This window comes from Planococcus citri, chromosome 2 (assembly GCF_950023065.1).
Source record: "Planococcus citri chromosome 2, ihPlaCitr1.1, whole genome shotgun sequence".
Lineage (NCBI taxonomy): Eukaryota > Metazoa > Arthropoda > Insecta > Hemiptera > Pseudococcidae > Planococcus > Planococcus citri.
The window spans coordinates 63377353-63399360 of NC_088678.1; the positions used below are offsets into that span (position 1 = coordinate 63377353).

The 22008-nt window shown below is 33.5% G+C and overlaps 1 protein-coding gene across 1 annotated transcript; it reads left to right on the top strand.

The window, feature by feature from the left end:
• Positions 1-14198: 14198 nt before the first annotated feature.
• LOC135836984 (uncharacterized) lies at positions 14199-20576 on the top strand. Its single transcript, XM_065352076.1, has 2 exons — positions 14199-14288; positions 16005-20576. Exon 2 carries the CDS (start codon positions 16731-16733, stop codon positions 17778-17780), a length of 1050 nt encoding a protein of 349 aa, XP_065208148.1. The 5' UTR covers positions 14199-14288; positions 16005-16730; the 3' UTR covers positions 17781-20576.
• The last annotated feature ends 1432 nt before the right edge of the window (positions 20577-22008 follow it).

Below are 22008 nucleotides of genomic sequence, written 5' to 3' on the forward strand. Positions count from 1 at the left end.
TCGCGATTCACATCGTTTGAAAATAGATCAATTCATACTGCTGTAGCTAAATACAATCGCGTTTGCTTCATTAGACTGTAATGGGAGAAAATTATCACATTTGTGTCACCTATACTGGGAGAAAACTAATTAATTTCTCCTACCTATGGTGACAGAAAGCTGTTAGAAATCAACTGCCTATACTGGGAGAAAACGTAATATTTCATCTTATACTGGGAGAAAAATATGGCTTTTCTCTCACATATACTGGGAGATAATATCGACCTCGAAACAATGGAATTAAATGATTTTTATGCCGACTACGTGGGAGGAAATATTACGTCAAAATCTGTCAACTTATACTTGGGAGAAAAAACACTGTTATTTTTTCTCCCTCCATACACGGAAGAATATTTTGCCGATCCCTGAGAAGTCGAAATATTACGCGATTTTAATGACCACTTGATGTACTTCGACCCTATCGACCACCCTGCCTACCTACCCAGTCGATCTACCTACTCAATAAAAAGATGACGCAATTCTCGGAAATATTACATCAGATTTCCGTATATGATGCAATCGAATATAAATATTGCGTCATTCAATCGACTTCCTATTCGTTCCTAATATTTATGGGGGTAGCGCTTTAGCCAATCACAACGTTTGGCGTGCGCACAACTTACTCCCACTTTTTTCCTAAAAAAACTTATGAAATTGTTAACAAGCGAGCTAAAGAAACACCACACAGTGAGTTCTGTTTGGTATCCAGTAGTGTTCAGTTCTACATCGGTAATGTTCATTCACCTTATAGATCCCCGATTCGTTATTGACCCCGGGGAGAGGCACCTACACTCATGGGCATATAGCAGTCGGTAATATTGGTTCCTGTGTTGTTTTATATGCTGTCGTTTCCAGAGCTGTGCTTGGGACTCGCTCCCAACACTGCAGGCCGATCCGTTCCGGTTCTTTTCGACGCCGAATATTTTACTAAATTTCAGTTTCTGGACTTAGTAAAATTTCCAGATCAAGTTGATGTATTCGACCTCTCATCTTATAGTAACACAGCTTATAATGGACCAGCCCAATCAGGAATTGAAAGTCAAATTCCATACGTGAGTGTTCCCTCGGGGGTCGTTGGTGTTTTCTTTACGTTCTCAGATCGCCTTCGTTAACTTATTGTGGAGTTCGTCTTATTATTTTCCTTTTCCTTATCATTTCCTTATTGACCTAAGTTTTATTGACCTAAGCATTCTCGTGTTATTGACCTAAGTAATCCAAAAAACCAGTCCTAGGCTTATTCTGATAAGTTCCCTCGTGTTATTGACCTAAGTTTTCCAAAAATCTATTTTTCCACAAATAGTCAAATAACCTTCAATTAACCTCCCTTAAATGGTGAGAAAGAATTGGTATTGCGATGCGTTTCGATCCAATTAAATCGTGTGTTACGAAGTTATTTGTGTGTTCTCGATTTATTCCTATCGTAATTAGTTCGAGTGTATAAGCCGAGTATATTATACAATGTTCAAAATGATTATTTTGAACATTCAATCGTCAAAGTATTTTCATCTTATATTAATCATGATTCGTAAGTATAATAGTCGAAAATTGCGATTTTTGACTTATTTTTATTAGCAATTGCTGATTTCGACTAATTCAAGACATCTTATAAATATTCATCTTATAAAAATGCGCCCAACTCCAAATAATTATTTTATGCCGTACCAACAATATCTTAAATCTGTCTGCGATCTATCACGACCCTGAAGATTCTATGAGCTAGTTAACAGATCGCAAGAGATATCACCTTATAATTTACAGTCTATTAATTGATCACAACCCAGTGCTTAATAAGATATCCAGAACAGGCAAAGTGGTATAGATTAGTCTATATTTCTATACTTCAAAAGAAATCTCGGAATTGTTAACCAAAAATTACTATTTTTGGTAATTACGCAATTTTGGATTTTACGCGGTACCGGTACAAGACAATTTTCTAAATACACTCGCATTTACTTCGTTACTCTTTAGACAATTTTCGTATAAGTAATTGCCAATTGGGTACCTAATGAATTTACGGAGATCAAAATATTCGCGATTGCCGTCAATATTAAAACCCAAATCTCTGAATTCCTGCAAGGACAATGAAACACATATGATATATGAGCAATTTGCATTACGTACAAGTAAATAACAACTGGATTCAAAACCCATGACTGATTCAAATAATAACACAACAGCATTGACTAATCTGAAAACGCTAATCATTAATTAAAAATACAAAATAATTAAAAGAACTGTATACTGTATTCTAATTTTTCAAATATTGTTATCACTATCCATTGTAAAACAACACACAAAACATGGCGGTATATTTCAATATTAAAATTCAATGTGAGAAATGAAAAAAAACTTCGACCAATAAAAACAAGGAATAAAACACTTCCACCAATAGAAAAAAATTTTTACATTAAATGACGCTAGAAAGCGTTGTTGTAGAGTTCTGAAAATATCGTCGCCGATTAAAAGGTGTCTTATGTACACCAGCAACACCACGCATAAGATACCTTTCTATATCCGACAACAAAAAAATCTACTGAAAATCTCCTGAAAATCACTCGTCACCAAGAAAGGTGCCTTATGTACATTACACATAAGACACCTGCCTACACGCGGTGTGAACACTGAATTCTTCGTGGCGATTTTAATAGGGTTTCCCGAGGCGGGGCTCGGGGAACCCTAAAAAATCAAAATTTTACCAAATAAATCAGGAAAGCTGAAATTTGGTATGTTTCCTATTTTCGATCTCACAAGTGTATTGGGAATAGCTTAAAACCGTTTTGAGAAGTTTTGGAGGCTTTAGTGAATTTTTGAATGCAGAAATTTCCACAAAATTTTGACCAATGGCGTTGTAAAGATAAAATTTTCTAATAGATATACTCTAAATGTAGAATTCTGGAGTCGATTCTAAGTAGTTTTAAAACATTTCAGGGTCTCTACAATGATTGTTAGACTGTTTTTCAAACCATCGGAAGTTTTTGAACGATGGAAAATACATTAAGTACATATTTACGGCAAACTGGTTACTTATGCAACTTAATAAACATCATTTTTTTTTCTCAAATAAACATTTACGGTGAATTGATTAGGCAGCTTTATTTTACTTCCTGTTTACATTTATGTACTTCGTAGATTTTTTATTTCGATCGATCAGATGAACTTTTTTTTCCAACTTTTCGCTCTAACCTTATTCAAAATTTAATTGTAGAGAAATTCAGAGAGCGTGTGCGAAGCTTATTTTAAAAGTTGTCAATTTTTCACCGAACATTAAGCTTTAACATTTCGAGAGAAGATCTACTATCGACCATGTTTACTTTAAAATGTCAGAATATTAATGAATTCCCAGGGAAACTGTTACATAATTTTCAAAATGACATTTCAGCTCTTCTAAAACACAAAAATCCCTATTTTTTAAGGGGCAAATTAGGTAGGTACTTACCTTCCTAGTTGTTATTTCAATCGAAGCCATTCTTTTTTGGATTATAGACAAGCAAAATTAATTTAGACAGTTTATACTTATGGCACTTTTTGAAAATCTGGAATTTCCAAAATGCTACTGGAGATTCCAGGACAGCTTGAAATCACCTCTAATCAACTCAGTATGTTGAAATCAGGGTATACCTACGTAAACAGTAAACTACATATAGCTTTTTGCAACTTCATTTTTTTTTTTTGAAATTTCAACATTCAAAATTTGCTAGAGGCTCCAGGGCTGCTCGCAATACAGTTCAAAACCATTTCCAATCGGTTGCGAGGGTAAAGAATAGGACAAATGTCAAATTTCATAGATTTTGTGTTGCGATAATTTTGACCTGAAAAAAATTCAAAATTTTTGGAAAACTTACCAAAATTTATTCATTTTTTTTTAGTTTTTATGGCAATTTTTCGATATTTTCGAACTTTGCTTAAAGAGAACTGCGTCTCCATGCGTCCCCCTTCACCACAAAAAAGCCCTGTATGTTGGTGTCGTTACGTCAGTACTAGAATTTAAAGTAAACAAAATGTACGTATCTCCTGGTTATAAAGATTTGTTCACTTCATTTTAAGCAAATTTCTTCCAATTGAAAAAACAGTTAAATTGAAATACATAGACCTGTCTCCAGGTAATACAGATGGCTTCTTTCGCTTTTAGTACTTTTTCCAAATAAAAAGCCTCCTTCAAATGCTCTTTTCAAAACCTGTTTCTGCCTGATAGAATTCAAAATCTCCTCTAGGATTTATTTATTGAATAAAAATGAATTATTGATTAATAGTCTTTTTGAGCTATCGAGAGACTCTTGAGTATTTGGATTTTCTAGTACTTACTGTTGGAAAAAATTATTAGAAAATTGAATTTGAATTAGCGAAAACCGGTTCTTAAAATTTGTGCCAAAATTGATCGGAGAACTCACGAAGACGATCAATTCGAATTTTCCGATGCTGAGGTTCATCTTCGACTTATTATGACAATTTTTCCGGAACTAGAGTAAAGTCTAAAAATTGGAGAGAGGCGCTGAGTGGCTCGGAACCACCAGTAATCGATTCCAAAAATCGAAAATTGAAATTCACGATTCAAACCTCTTAGTCAATTGAATTCCCCTCTGCAGCCTTCCAAAAAGAAATTCTGGAGCTGAAAATTTGATTCTGAGATCTGGTTGACATGCTCTGAATTTCACTCCATCGGAGTGGGCGAGATGTAAAGGTTATTCCTTGAGAGTACAAATTGTTTTTAAGAGTTAAAACATTAATTTGGATAGCTGAAAAGTGAAATTCAAAGTACACGATGTTCGAATATTGGATATTTTTTTATTTCAAAAATGATATCTACTTTTTTTTTGATTTTTGAACTGAAAACCTCAAATAAATTTCTTGTATCTAATTTCAAAAAAAAAAAAAAAAAACAAAAATCAAAAATAGGCTACGCAATTTGAAATTCTGAGAACGGTTAGAGATGAGCAGTAGGTATGATACCTATACCTACCTACCATTTTACGAAGTCTACATTATGCTCCTAAGTACTTACTTATACTTATAATATAGGTACCTATCTTATAACTCGAGGTACCTACTGAATTCCTTTTAGAGTTACCCGTATTACCGACTTACCTACTAAAAAAAATAATTAATTAATTTTTCAAAGAATATGACACATTTTCAATCTTTTTTTTTTTCAAATTACACATAAAACAACTTTTGATCACGTGATTCACTATATGTAGGTAATTAGTTCACATTTACTCACCGAACATTTTCATTCACTGATAAGAAATTTGATTTACTAGAAAAATACAAAAATATTGCAGCTAATCCCTACCTGATAATCTCTAATTATTAATGAATCAATTTCCTTAAAATGTATAAGCCGAAATACATTATCTTATCAGAGCGTCCGTCGTCGAATCGTTCTTTTATAATAGAATTAGTACAACATATATGTATGTATGAAAATGAATGCAAAAATACCTCTTCATTAATAAAGCATATAATCATGTAATTTGAAATTTTGAAATTTCCCAGTACATAAAGATATCTCCGAATTTGTTGTTTATCATCTTAGAATTTACGCGCATCGTTGATTCGTCGAAAATTTTTATTTGTTTTACGAAAATGTTGGCATCCTATACGAGTAAATATAAAATACCAGCGATATCGTATTTGAAAGTTCATAACTGTGTTGGAATGTGTTGGCGATACTTGCTAGATACTTAAAGACAGAATTACCTACAACTTGGAAATAATTTCTGTGGTCAGTTTCTTAAGTAAGTACCTAAGTATGTAAATACTTTACTCGAACTATATTATAATAAAGGTAGACTAATTTTCGGTAATTAAGTTTAAAATGGTATATGTAGGTACGGTTTTTGTGTTGCGCAGTAATACTCGTGTTATTATTATTACCTACCTACCTATTATTATTGACTAACTCAGAAAAGACTTATTCAATATCTAACTACACAAAAAAAATTTTCAACAAATTTGATTTTTTCTAAAATTTCATGTGAGGAAGAAGAATTTTATTTTAAAATTGATTCTAAAAATTATGTATTGAAATCGGTCGTATAGGTGTTAAATTTCATTTCGGCAAATTTTATATTTTTTTTTGAGGGGGGGGGGGGAACTAAAATAATTATACAGAAAAAAATTTGGAGGCTCTAAATGTGACCCGAAACTAATTCTAAGTAGGTGAGACTCGGTTTGTTAAAATTACCTGAGGTACAAAATCACAATGGCTTGAAACTGTTTCCATTTGATTTGAAGAGTCGAAAACATAGTACCTAGGTATACAAACACAATTTTAGCTTTTCGGGTCAACTTGGGTAAAATTTTGATTTTTTTTTCATTTTTTGGACCAAATATGATTTTTAGAAATTAGGCAAAAAACGAAAAACGTACTTCGGTCTTTGAAATTTTGGCTGATGATGTATTTTTGCGCGCTCTTTCGAATTCAAAACTTTTTCTGTCACTTGGAACTCTTCCTTACTCAATTCCAGATAATTTTTGATTTCCAACTTCATTTTGGTAAAATTTTGTGGAAATTTTGATTTTCAAAAATTCTCTGGATGCTCTAAAATTTTCCAAAAATTAAAATCATCTGCAGTTGACTTGGCGTGTTGAAATTGGAGTGCAGAGTAAATTAATTGGGTTTTCCAATTTTATTTAGTAAAATTTTGCGGAAATTTAAAATTTTGAAAATCTACAGAACGCTCCAGAATAACGATTCAAAACCGTTCCCGATCGATTTGACAGATCAAAAAAATCTCAACTTTCTTGGTCAATAAAGGTAAACTTTTGATTTTTTTTTCTCATTTTTGGCCCAGATTTTATTTTAAATAACTAAGCAAAAATCGAAAAATGCAATTAGCTTCTGAAATATTCACTAATGATTACTTCTGCATGCTCTTTCGATTTAGCTTTGCTCAGTTCCAAGCTTTTTCTGCTACCTAGTTGAGATTTCGATTTTCCAACTTGATTCGATATAATTTCATGGAAATTACAAGTTTCAAAAATCTGCTAAAAGCTTCCGAAATTTCCAAAAAATTCGAGGGGGGGGCTTCAAAACGACTTGAAACCACTTGCAGTCGACTTATTAGCACGTTGAATTTGGATGGTGGAGTAAATTTCGGGTTTTCAACTTCATTTGGTAAAATTTTTTGGAAATCTCAAATTTCAAAAATCTGTTGCAAGCTCGATACAACTGCTCAAAAAAGTTCAAACCCGTTTCCAATCGATTTGAGAGGTCAAATATATGGTATAAGTTACCCCAAATTCTAGCTTTTTTGGTCAATCTTAAAATTTTGCATGCTCAATCGATTTAGCTTTGTCCGGTTCAAAACTTTTTCTGCCAAGTGGGATTCCTCCTCATTTGTTGAAATATTTATTGGCAGTTTTTCATATGGCCTAATTTTCTTTATTTTACTTTCAGGAACCTTCCAAGGCTCAAGTAATAGAAGCCATTGGTGAATTTTCGTGAACATCAGAACTATGGCAAAGTACTGGGCATTTTCCAGAATCCTTGCAGGACTAGCAATCCTTGTCGTTTTCGCATCATCAGCTCCTGCCGCTCCTTCCACCAGTCCAAGTGTCGATGAACAATTAGCTGTCAGAATACAGAAATTGGAGGCTCAAGTTAAAGAATTGAGAGCAATATTGAAAACCATTCTTCCTAATAATATTGTACAAAATATTCAATCTCGTCAGTTTTCGGTCGCTGAAGCACAACTGCAGTTTATTGAAGATTACAAACACATTGCCAGTCAAGTTTACAACGGATCAATTAATAATTTCGATTTGCTGCTAAATTTTGGAAACGCTGTCAAGGATCATAAACACAGATTCAACGTGTACAATGCCTTGTATAACGAGATGAAATCCAATGGTAATAAAGATATTTCGAAGCTTCTTCAGTTGAGCGAATCATTGCAGAAAGGAATTTCAAGTTTATCAAATGTCGATAACATCGTTGAAACTCAATCACTCATCAGCACCTTGTGGAATGAAAACCAAGATGCGGCCCTCGGACCCATTTCTAATGCTTTCCTAATCGACAACTCTTGGGAAATGGTTAAACAGCTCACTAATGTTATCAACGGCAGTTCTGTGAAATATGTTGACAACGTTTACACCAAAGTTATTGAAAAAATCTTTGGCAAGATGGACACGGTTGAAATATTGAGAAAAGCAAAGGCAAATTTGAAATGCTTGGACGAATGCGTATCGATTCATCGAGCAGTGTTTGATCAACTACAAAGTAATGGAGATTTATTTGGAAATTCCACCATATCATTAACTCGTTATATAAAAGCAACCATGGATGATGCGGACTACAAAAATACTCACCCGGATATGAAAACTCGTCACAAACAAATCAAAGACAAGCTACCCAAGTCTGTGAGAAATGCCGTATTTTCGTCATCGGTATGCGTTAAAAATACCAAGTATAATGAGTTCTTTTATCCATCTGGTTTATCGAATGACACAAACTCTAATGATTTACATATTGTTTCCACTTTGATAAATGGTGATGGAGGTAGCGCGGCCATTTTTAAATGGAAAGTGTCCTTTTTGGATAACAGTACGAATTTCAATTTGACTAACGAAGCTCTGAATGAATACTTATACTCATCGAACAAAGTTGAAGATTACTCGTATAGACGAAAAGTTTTTACCAAGAAATTATCGTCTGATACGGTTACTGGTGTAAATGGTTCCTGGAGATTTGTAGTGAATGGAGATGGAGTTTTTATCATAAATGTTGATAGAAATGAGTACCTGTTTGCTGACGAGAAGAGAAAAGCCATGTCTCAACGTGAGGTATTTACGTCGACCAAGGTCACTTCTGGAGCAGTTCCAGCTGATAGTAGATGGGATATCATTGATTGCACTGATTCTGAACAAACTCCTTTCAAAGCTTAATTTAGCTCATTGAGTTACTTTGTACCTATTTCTTTATGATTAGGAATCTATATTCTATACGCATACCTATTTATATTATTGATGGATTGAATGTAGCTAAAATGTTTTTTTGGGGAAATTAATTACCTACTTGTACCTATTATATTACCTATTTATTTGAAACCTTGGACTATAATCTAATAAAATTTCTGTTCCTACGATTCAAAAATGTTCTATAATCTACCTAATAATTCGATCTGTACCCCCTTCACCGATCCTCTGAGACACATTTGTTTAAAAAGTGGACCTTCTAAGGAAGATTTTAAAACGAACTGGCCAAAAAAAATGGCGGCTATTTTGACTGACAGGTCAGCAGAAATCGCAGATTTGGATTTCTAACACGACGCTCGCACAAAAATGTTTGAATCGGTTAATGCTACTAGATCGAAAGCGCTTGCAAAAATACTTACATCATCAGCCAAAATTTCAGGTCCCTGAAGTGCATTTTTTAATGCTTCGTGATTTTTTGAAAATCAAATCTCGGCCAAAAAATAATTTTAAAAAATCAAAATGCTACCAAATTGTTTTCAAAAACACTTCCAACCCGTCAAATCGTTTGGGAATGGTTATGAATCGTTCTGAAGCCTCCTGCAGATTTTTGAAACCTGAAATTTTCCATGAAATTTTACTAAATGAAGTTGGAAAGTCGAAATTATCTGAAATTACGTAATCGAGAATCTCAACCAGCAGAAAAAGTTTCGTAACTGACAAAACTAAATCAAAAAAAAAAAAAACAAAAAAAACTTAATCGAAAGAACATGCAAAAGTACATCATTAGTCAAGATTTCAGGATCTAAGTTGTATTTTTCGATTTTCGATAAATTGAAGATCTAATATGGGTCAAAAATGAGAGGAAAAAATCTAAATTTTACCAAATTGTTTTGGAAAACTCTTCCGACGACCTGTCAAATCGATTGGGAACGGTTTTGAATCGTTCTGGGGCCTCCTGCAGATTTTTGAAACTTGAAATTTTCCATGAAATTTTACAAAATGAACTTGGAAAGTCGAAATCGTCTCAAATTACGCAATCGAGAATCTCAACCAGCAAAAAAAGTTTTGATGATGACAAACTAAACCAAATCGAAAGAACATGCAAGAGTACATCATTAGTCAAGATATCAGAAGCTATAAGTTGTATTTTTCGATTTTCTGTCAATTTTTGAAGATCTAATACCTACCGGTCAAAAATGAGAAAAAAATCTAAATTTTACCAAATTATCATGTAAAACTTGAGTTTTGCATAGGTAAGTGTAGTAAGTAGGTAAGTACTCTTCTTTTGACCTGTTAGATCGATTGGAAACGGTTTTGAAGCGTTCTGGAGCATCCAGCAGATTTTTAAAACTTAAAATTGCCATAAAATGTTACCAAATGAAGTTTAAAAGACAAAAGTCACTCTTCACGCTAATTTCAATCCATTATCGAGTCGACTGCAGGCAATTTCAAGTCGTTTTGGAGTCTGCAGTGATTTTTAGGGAATTTCAGTTTTCCAAAAAAATCGCCATAAAATCTCTTTATATTACCTCAAGCACGTACCTATCTAAAGAGGAAGCATTTTCATGATATTTACGAACGAATAGAGTCCTAAAATTTCGATTAAAATTTTAATAAATAAGAAATAAAAATATGTACATCACTAACTAAAATTTTACTGTGCCAAAGTGAATTTTTCGAAGATATACCTACTCTAAATGTAAGTATAGCATTCTGAGTCGATTCCAAGTAGTGTTAAACCATTTCAGGATTTCTACATGATTCTTAGACTGTTTTTCAAGCCATCGGAAGTTTTTGAACGATGGAAAATACATACGCATTTACGGCAAACTGGTTATGCAACTTAATAAACGTATTTTTTCTGAAATAAACTTTTACGGTGAATTGATTAAGTTAGGCAGCTTTATTTTACTTCCTGTTTACATATGTACTTCGTAGATTTTTTATTTGAATGGATCACGTAAACTTTTTTTTTCAACTTTTCGCTCTAACCTGATCCGAAATTTACAATTGTAGAGAAATTCAGAGAGCGTGTGCGAAGCTTATTTTAAAAGCTGTCAATTTTTCACCGAACATTAAGCTTTAACATTTCGAGAGAAGATCTACTATCGACCATGTTTACTTTAAAATGTCAGAATATTAACGAATTCCCAGGGCAACCGTTACATAATTTTCAAAATGAGATTTCAGATCTTCTAAAGGCACAAAAATCCCTATTTTTATTGAATTATTTTTTTTAATTCGTAGCGAAGGGGCAAATTAGGTAGGTACTTACCTTCCTAATTGTTATTTCAATCGAAGGCATTCATTTTTGGATTATAGGATGGCTTTTTGCAACTTTTTTTTTGTTGAGATTTCAACTTTTAAAATCTGCTGGAGGCTCCAGGGCTGCTCAATACAGTTAAAAACCATTTCCAATCGGTTGAGAAGGTAAAAAATAGGACAAATGTCAAATTTCATAGATTTTGTATTGCGATAATTTTGACCTGAAAAAAATTCAAAATTTTTGAAAAAGTTACCAAAATTTATTCATTTTTTTTTCAAATTCTTTCATTTTTTTTAGTTTTTATGGCAATTTTTCGATATTTTCGAACTTTGCTTTATGGGAACTGCGTCTCCATGCGTCTCCCTCCCCCACAAAAAAGCCCTGAATGTTGATGTCGTTAGTACTACAATTTAAAATAAACAAAATGTACGTAAAAATCTTCTGGTTAAAGATTTGTTTACTTCATTTTAAGCATATTTCTTCCAATTAAAAAACCAGCTAAATTGAAATACATAGACTTGTTTCCAGGTAATACAGATGGCTTCTTTCATTTTTAGCACTTTTTCCAATTAAAAAGCCCCCATCACATGCTCTTTTCAAACCCTGTTTCTGCCTGATAAAATTCAAAATCTCCTCCAGGATTTATTCATTGAATAAAAATGAATTATTTATCGACAGTCTTTTTGAGCTATCGAGAGACTCTTGAGTATTTGGATTTTCTAGTACTTACTGTTGGAAAAAATTATTAGAATATTGAATTTGAATTAGCGATAACCGGTTCTTAAAATTTGTGCCAAAATTGATCTGAGAACTCACAAAGACGATCAATCCGAATTTTCGGGTGCTGAGTTTCATCTTTGACTTATTATGACAATTTTTCCGGAACTAGAGTAAAGTCCAAAAATCGGATAGAGACGCTGAGAGGCTCGAAACCACCAGTAAGAGATTCCAAAAATCGAAAATTGAAATTCACGATTTAAAATTTGGCTCAATGATGTATTTTGGGATATAAAAGAGCGTGCTTACAAAAATGTTCCATAAATACCATATAAGTAGATATAGGTTTCTCTCAGTCAATTTAATCAAAAAGACTTCATATTCGTGTTCGAGATGTTCGATTCATATGGAAACGGCACCAAAATTATGAAGATATCTCAACTTTCAATATAGTGAAAATTGATTTGGGGCAGAGGCCCGGAGGGGTGTGGATGAGGGTAGCATAAAAATGGACTTCATATTCGTTTTCGGGGTGTTCGATTCATATGGAAACGACACCTCGTTTACCAAAAACAATGATTTACACGAGAATCCATTTTTAACCCCCCTCTGTTGGTTTTTTCAATTTTTGACCACGGCCCACCAAAAAAAATTTTTTGAAAAAAATATATGTTTTGTAGGGGTTAAAAACACACTTAAAAATGCTGTTCGCATTTTTGTGCCGAATCATGACCATTGCTAAAACAGGCAAACAAAACTAAAAAAACGCCATTTTGAGAGGAAAGTGTGGGGGAGGGGGTTGAAATTTTTTGTGAGGATACCTCTTATGAATGTTTACAACATACCAAAAAATTTAAAAAATCGGTTCACATGGGGCTGAGAAAAAATTTTTTATTGTAATTTCAGAATAGGGGGGGTTTCTCAAAAACGGGGAGGGGTGGGTCTGGGGGTCTGAAACTTTCCTGACGGAAGATGCTCAAGGGTACCCACCTTCTATGCAAATATCAACCCTGAAGCTCTCGGGGGCAAATTCACCATACTTATCCACCTATAGCCTTTTGTTTTTCAGAAGTGCGATTTTTGAATAGTAATTTTAATTTATAGTCCTCATTTCATTCATGAATTAATCACACGTTGAATTTTTCACGAAAATGAGTTTATTTGTATCTTTATAAGATGTTTTAAAGGAAAAATCACAATTTTGCCATTATTCTGCCCTCTGCAGCCATCCATAAAGAAATTCTGGAGCTGAAAATTTGATTCTAAGATCTGGTTGACATGCTCTGAATTTCACTCCATCGGAGTTGGCAAGTTGTAAAGGTTTGAAAAGTGAAATTCAAAGTACACGATGATGTTCGAATATTAGATATTTTTTTCTTTCAAAAATGATACTTTTTTTTGATATTTGAACTGAAAACCTCAAATAAGTTTCTTGTACCTAATTTCAAAAAAAAAAAAAAAAAAAAATTAAAAATAGGCTAAGTAATTTGAAATTCTGAACGGTTAGAGATGAGCAGTAGGTATGATACCTATACCATGCCTATACCTACCATTTTACGAATTCTACATACTTAATATGCTCCTAAGTACTTACTTAATATGATATAGGTACCTATTTTATAACTTGAGGTACCTGGACCTACTCAATTCCTTTTAGAATTACCCCTATTACCGAGTTACCAACTAAAAAAAAATAATTTATTAATTTTATAATTTTCCCAAGAATATTACACATTTTCAACATTTTTTTTTCAAGTTTCACATAAAACAACTTTTGATCACGTGATCCACTATGTAGGTAATTAGTTCACATTTTACTCACCGAACATTTTCATTCACTGATAAGAAATTTGATTTACTAGAAACATACAAAAATATGGCAGCTAATCCCTACCTGATAATTTCTAATTAATGAATCAATGTTCTTAAAATTTATATTTTTACCTGTTATATTTTTACCTGAAATATCTATCTTATCAGAGCGTCCGTCCTCGAATCGTTCTTTTAATAGAATTAGTATGCATACATATATGTATGAATATAACAATACCTCTTCGTTAATAAAGCATATAATTATGTAATTTGAAATTTTGAAATTTCCCAGTACATAAAAGATATCCCTGAATTTGTTGTTTATCATCTCAGAATTTACGCGCATTGTTGTTTCGTCGAAAATTTTTATTTGTGTGACGAAAATGTTGGCATCCTATACGAGTAAGTATAAAATACCAGCGATATCGTATTTGAAAGTTCATATCTTTGTTGGAAAGTGTTGGCGATACTTGCTAGATACTTAAAGACAGAATTACCTACAACTTGGAAATAATTTCTGTGGTCAGTTTCTTAAGTAAGTACGTAAGTATGTAAATACTTTACTCGAACTATATTATAATAAAGGTAGACTAATTTTCGGTAATTAAGTTTAAAATGGTATATGTAGGTATGGTTTTTGTGTTGCGCAGTAATACTCGTGTTATTATTATTACCTACCTACCTATTATTATTGACCAACTCAGAAAAGACTTATTCAATATCTAACTACACAAAACAAATTTTCAACAAATTTGATTTTTTCCAAAATTTCATGTGAGGAAGAAGAATTGTATTTTAAAATTGATTCTAAAAATTATATAAGTATTTAAATCGGTCATATGGGTATCAAATTTCATTTCGGCAAATTTTATATTTTTTTTTTGGAGGGGGGGGGGACCAAAATAATTATACAGAAAAAAATTTGGAGGCTCTAAATGTGGCCCGAAACTAATTCTAAGTAGTTGAGACTCGGTTTGTTAAAATTGCCTGAGGTATAAAATCACAATGGCTTGAAACTGTTTCCATTTGATTTGAAGAGTCGAAAACATAGTAGGTATACAAACACAATTTTAGCTTTTCAGGTCAACTTGGGTAAAATTTTGATTTTTTTTTCATTTTTTGAACCAAATTTATGATTTTTAAAAATTAGGCAAAAAAACGAAAAACGTACTTCGGTCTTTGAAATTTTGGCTGATGATGTATTTTTGCGTGCTCTTCCGAGTTCAAAACTTTTTCTGTCACTTGGAACTTTATTCCTTACTTAATTCCAGATTTCCAACTTCATTTTGGTAAAATTTTGTGGAAATTTTGATTTTCAAAAATTCTCTGGATGCTCTAAAATTTTCCAAAAATTAAAACCATCTGCAGTTGATTTGGCGTGTTGAAATTGGAGTGCAGAGTAAATTAATTGGAGTTTCCAATTTTATTTAGTAAAATTTTGCGGAAATTTAAATTTTTGAAAATGTACAGAACGCTCCTGAATAACGATTCAAAACCGTTCCCGATCGATTTGACAGATCAAAAGTAGGTACAGTAGGGTATATTCCAAATCTCAACTTTCTTGGTCAATGTGGTAAACTTTTGATTTTTTTTTTCTCATTTTTGGCCCAGATTTTATTTTAAATAACCAAGCAAAAATCGAAAAATGCAATTAGCTTCTGAAATATTCACTTATGATTACTTCTGCATGCTCTTTCGATTTAGCTTTGCTCAGTTCCAAGCTTTTTGTGCTGGTTGAGATTCTTCCTTACTTAATTTCGGACGATTTCGATTTTCCAACTTGATTCGATATATGTAATTTCATGGAAATTACAAGTTTCAAAAACCTGCTGGAAGCTTCCGAAATTTCCCACAAAATTCTGGGGGCTTCAAAACGACTTGAAACCACTTGCAGTCGACTTATTAGCACGTTGAATTTGGATGGTGGAGTATATTTCGATTTTTCAACTTCATTTGGTAAAATTTTTTGGAAATCTCAAATTTCAAAAATCTGTTGTAAGCTCTACAACTGCTCAAAACAGTTCAAACCCGTTTCCAATCGATTTTAGTCTATTTTAGAGGTCAAAAATATGTTATACCTTAAGTTACCCCAAATTCCAGCTTTTTTGGTCAATCTTAAAATTTTGCATGCTCAATCGATTTAGCTTTGTCCGGTTCAAAACTTTTTCTGCTAAGTGGGATTCCTCCTCATCTGTTGAAATATTTATTGGCAGTTTTTCATATGGTCTAATTTTCTTTATTTTTCTTTCAGGAACCTTCCAAAGCTCAAGTAATAGAAGCCATTGGTGAATTTTCGTGAACATCAGAACTATGGCAAAGTACTGGGCGTTTTCCAGAATCCTTGCAGGACTAGCAATCCTTATAGTTTTCGCATCATCAGCTCCTGCCGCTCCTTCCACCAGTCCAAGTGTCGATGAACAAATAGGACGTGCTGGAAAATCCTTACATGCATACAAATCTAAGCTGGTAAGTCGTCTGACATCCAAACCCAATCGTAAAGTACCCGGAATATCCGAATCTAATTCTAATTCCAATTCCAATGTAATTGACCTGCTCCGTGAGGCATTCTCTGAATTACAAAATCAGTTCGCAATTGCAATTAAAAACAACTTACCTAAGGAGAAATCAATAATTGACGTGTTGAATAACTACATATTTCAATGAGTTGATTAAATTCATTGATGACGAATCCGAAGAAGATCTGAAGAAAGCTGTCAGAACGCCGGAATTGGAGGCTGAAGTTAAAGAATTGAGAGCAATATTGAGAACCATTCTTCCTAATAATATTGTACAAAATATTCAATCTCGTCAGTTTTCGGTCGCTGAAGTACAATTGCAGTTTATTGAAGATTACAAACACCTTGCCAGCCAAGTTTACAACGGATCAATTAATAATTTCGATTTGCTGCTGAATTTTGGAAACTCTGTCAAGGATTATAAACACAGATTCAATGTGTACAATGCCTTGTATAATGAGATGAAATCCAACGGTCATAAAGATATTTCGAAGCTTCTTCAGTTAAGCGAATCTTTACAGAAAGGAATTTCAAGTTTATCGAATGTCAATAACATCGTTGAAACTCAATCACTCATCAGCACCTTGTGGAATGAAAACCAAGATGCGGCCATCGAACCCATTTCTAATGCTTTCCTAAACGACAACTCTTGGGAAATGGTTAAACAGCTCACTAATGTTATCAACGGCAGTTCTGTGAAATATGTTGACAACGTTTACACCAAAGTTATAGAAAAAGTCTTTGGCAAGATGGACACGGTTGAAATATTGAGAAAAGCCAAGACAAATTTGAAATGCTTGGACGAATGCGTATCGATTCATCGAGCAGTTTTTAACCAACTACAAAGTAATGGAGATTTATTCGGAAATTCCACCATATCTTTAACTCGTTATATAAAAGCAACCATGGATGATGCGGACTACAAAAATACTCACCCGGATATGCAAACTCGTCACAAAGAAATCAAAGACAAGCTACCCAAGTCTGTGAGAAACGCCGTATTTTCGTCATCGGTATGCGTTAAAAATACCAACTATAATGAGTTCTTTTATCCATCTGGTTTATCGAATGACACAAACTCTAATGATTTACATATTGTTTCCACTTTGATAAATGGTGATGGAGGTAGCGCGGCCATTTTTAAATGGAAAGTGTCCTTTTTGGATAACACTACGAATTTCAATTTGACTAACGAAGCGCTGAATGAATACTTATACTCGTCGAACAATGTTGTGGGTGTGGGTTATAGACGAAAAATTTTTACTAAGAAATTATCGTCTGATACGGTCACCGGTGTAAATGGTTCCTGGAGATTTGAAGTAAATGGAGATGGAGTTTTTATCATAAATGTTGATAGAAATGAGTACTTGTTTGCTGACGATAAGAGAAAAGCCATGTCTAAACGTGAGGTATTTACGTCGACCAAGGTCACTTCTGGAGCAGTTCCAGCTAATAGTGGGTGGGATATCGTTGATTGCACTGATTCTAACCAAACCCCTTTCAAAGCCTAATTTAACTCATTATTGAATTACTTTGTACCTATTTCTTTATGATTATAGGAATCTATATTCTTCTATACCCATACCTATTTATATTATTGATGGATTAAATGTAGCAAATTAATTACCTATTTATAAGTAGGTGCCTATTATATTAATACTAGAAAACCCGTTTGACCGCGCAGACTGCGCGGTTCTCCTAGACCGTGAACTATAAATGTTGAAAATATATGAGAAATGTAAGAGATTCAAAATGTTGTTTAGAAATAAATAATGAATAAAAGTAATATGAAGCTTTTTGAGCTGGTAAAATTAGGAATTGAACTCGAGATCAATAATGCGTTTGTCGCCTTAACCCTTTGGCCACAAACGCTGATGGACTACTTGCCAAATGCTGCGTTGTAATTGGCCAAAATTGCTTCTTAAGCTTTTTGAGTTTTTGGCCAAACTTTTAAAACTTTCATTAATAGCCTGCATATCTACACTTCACATGCTTTGCATTGTGAGGTCTTTAATTAAAATCAGTTGAGTACTCTTATAATGATATCTCGTGGAATCAAAAAAACTTTGCTGAATGCTGCGTTGTGATTGGCTCACTTTGGCTGAAATGGTTTTTGGAGCTTTTAGAACTTTTGGCCAAACCTTTTGGACTTCCAATAACAGCCTGCATATCAGGTCTAATTCCCCAGGATGACCACTTTCAGGTAGGGGGGGGGCGGAGGTTCCCAAAATAGCACGATTTAATTTTTAAAAAAAGTAATGTACGTAAAACGTGGAAAAAATTGACGAATTTGGTTCAAATTCAGGTTGATGGTGCCAATTGACTGGATAAAAATTGCTGAAAAAAAATATTTTAGTGATTGCATCTCTAAAGCACGTTACTCTAATGAAGTTAAAGAAGTGAAAATGCGCATCTTACGTGAGAAAAGAATTGAAGAAATTTCTACGAATGATCATTGTTCATTCACGTTTAGGGGCTCCCACTGAACTTTTTTTGAAGCTCTTAGCTCCCGTCTCTCGAGGAAAGGATATGCTTGTTTCCTCAATCAAAATAATATTTAATTTTTCTTGATGTCAATTGAATTTTGAAAAATGCCCAAATTGTGTTAGATAAGTAAACGCAAATTGACTTACGCGAAGCAAGGGCAAAAATTTTCAAAATTTTTGAAAAATAATATTACTGTCCTTTGCATTTTTCAAATGGAAGTTTGTCCTTGAGACCCAAAACTCCCGCGATTAAAATTTTAAGATCGCCGGATCACCCTTTATGCCTTTAAAAGGAGTGAAATTGACGTTTCTTTCAAGAATTTCTATCTTTGGTGGTTCTCTATTGAATTTTATCAAACTTGCATGGATGCTAGAAACTACTAACGGTCATTTGTAGAAATTTCTTTGATTTTTTTCGAAAGTAAAATGTGCATTTTTACTTCTTCAACCCCATTTGGGTATAACTTACTTCAGAGGTGCAATCACCAAAATATTTTTTTCAAAAATGTTTGAAAGTTTTTTTGGTTAGATGTTGTTTTTTCACGGAGATCTTCCAAGGTACAATCTGTACATTTTTGCATCGAATTAGATCAAATACAACACGACCGGAACTTTCGAGCTTTCACTCAGCTTCGGCAGGGAACTTTCGTAGGTAAGCTTTTTTTCTTCATGTTCGTCTTTTTATGAAGCTCTTGTAAGGTACAATATATATACTTCTTTGTATATGTAGAATAAGCTAAATATGGATCAAAATATCGCATGTCACAAAGTTTTGAGCTTTCGCTTAGCTTTTGCTGATAACTTTTAAAAGTTTTTTTCCGCCAAAAAACTGTTTTCCGCGAAGATTTTTCAAGGTACAATATAGGTACTTTTGTCTATCCACTCAATGTTGCATTATAGATTATTGAACTTTTTTGAGCTTATATACGGAGCAACTTTTTGAACTTTCAACATGAACCTGCACATTTATACACTTTGAAGCCTTAGGCCATTCACAACGCAGCATTCAGCAAATAAAAAGTTTGGCCAAATTTCAGAAAAAAAACAACTCAATTTTATGAACTTTCAAGCGTTTGATTAGCTTTGGCCAGAAACTTTCTCAAACTTTTTTTCACCAAGAATTGTCTTTTTGTGAAGCTCTTTCAAGGTACAATATACGTACTTCATTGTATATGTCAAATCAGCCAAGTATGGTCAATACTGCATATTTTCAAGTTTTGAGCTTTTGCTGAGCATTTACCTTAAACTTTTGAAAGTTTTTTTCGGTCCAAAATTGTTTTTTTGAGGAGATCTTTCATGGTACAATGTAGGTACTTTCGTGTACCCATCAAACATAGCATAATCAATTTTGAGCTTTTTATCAAGTTTTGAGCTTTTGCTGAGCTTTTACAATCAACTTTTGAAAGTTTTTTTTGGTCAAAAATTTTTTTTTCGGGGAAATTTTTCAAGGTACAATGTAGGTACTTCTGTGTACCCATCAAACATAGCATGATCAATTTTGAGCTTTTTATCGAGTTTTGAGCTTTTGCTGAGCTTTTACCATCAACTTTTGAAATTTTTTTTGGTCAAAAACTGTTTTTTCGGGGAAATCTTCCAAGGTACAATGTAGGTACTTTTGTGTACCCACCGAATATGGTATAATCAATTTTTGAGCTTTTTTGAGCTTTCAGTGCAACTTTTTGAACTTTCGACATAAACCTGCACATCTACACTTTAACCCCTTTCTATCGAGAGGTCGTTCATCAAAATCGGTTCAGCCGTTGCCGAGATCTCGCTGTGACAAAAAAACCGACTTAATTTTAGTATATAGATTTATGTGAAACCTTGAAGTATAATCTAATAAAATTTCTGTTCCTATGATTTTAAAAATGTTGTATAATCTACCTAATTATTCGACCTGTACCCCCCACACCGATCCTCTGAGACACATTCTATTTTTCAAGTGAGCATCCTGGGGAAGATTTTAAAGCAAACTTGCCAACCATTTAGATTGACTGCTCAGCAGAAATCGCAGATTTTTATTTCCAAGAGCTTGCAAAAATACTTTAAACGTCTACGTCTGTCAAAATTTCACGTGCATAAAGTACATTTTCTGATGTTCGATGCATTTTTAAAAATCCAAATATTTTACCAAATTGTTTTGGAAAACACTTCCAACCTGTCAAATCGATTGGAAACGGTTTTTAATCGTTCCGGAGGATCCTGCAGATTTTTGAAACTTGAAATTTTCCATGAAATTTTGCGAAATGAAGTTGGAAAGTCAAATCGTCTAAAATTAAGTAATCGAGGACCAAATTCCGCTATTTCTAGCCGTTTTTGAAGCTTTCAGCGCGATTTTCTCAATTTGTCGTGTTTTATTATGTCACACAATCCCGCTGGAGGCTGCAGAATGTCTGGAAATGGCGAAATTCGTCCTCAGGGGGTTAGTTCTGGACAAAATAGCGATTCGTGCAAATATCAACATTTTTTTGCAAACGGGAACGTTTTGATTTTTTGGATAAGTATTTTTATTATGATAAAAGCTGGTCAAAAAACACTCTTGAGGCGTTCCTCCCAAAATCGCCTCAAATGTGGATAAACTCGTTAAACAGGTCAAGTATAACACGCAACTTGATTTTTGGCTGCCCATCTTCATCATATTCACGCCTTCTGGAGCAAATTCAAAATGTTGGAGAAATTGAAAATCGCGCTGGAGGCTCCAGAGGTCCCGCTCGAATCGGAGGGACACATCTCAAGTGGTTCTCAAGTTGCATTTTTTTCGATTTTCAGTAAATTTTTGAAGATGTAAGAACTTAATATGGGTCAAAAATGAGAAAAAAAATCAAAATTTTACCAAATTAACAATATGTAACACTTGAATTTTGGATATGGTAAGTACTCTACTTTTCACTTGTTAAATCGATTGGAAACTGCTTTGAAGCGTTCTGGAGCCTCCAGCAGATTTTTGAAACTTGAAATTGCCATAAAATTTGACCGAAAAGACAAAATTCACTCTGCAACTCTAATTTCAATACGCTATCAAGTTGACTGCATGTAATTTCAAGTTTTTTGGGAGCCTCCAGCGACTTTTTGGGAATTTTAGTCTTCCAAAAAAGCGCCATAAAATCTGTTTAAATTGCCTCAAGCACGTACCTATGAAGGAGGCATTTTCATGCTATTTACGAACGAATAGAGTCCTAAAATTTTGATCAACATTTTTAAAATGAAGAAAAAATAGGCACATCACTGGCTAAAATTTCAGATACCAAAGTGA

Bases quoted from the DNA above. Each gene is read 5' to 3' on its own strand.
- LOC135836984 (XM_065352076.1), top strand. From the start codon at position 16,731: ATGAAATCCAACGGTCATAAAGATATTTCGAAGCTTCTTCAGTTAAGC.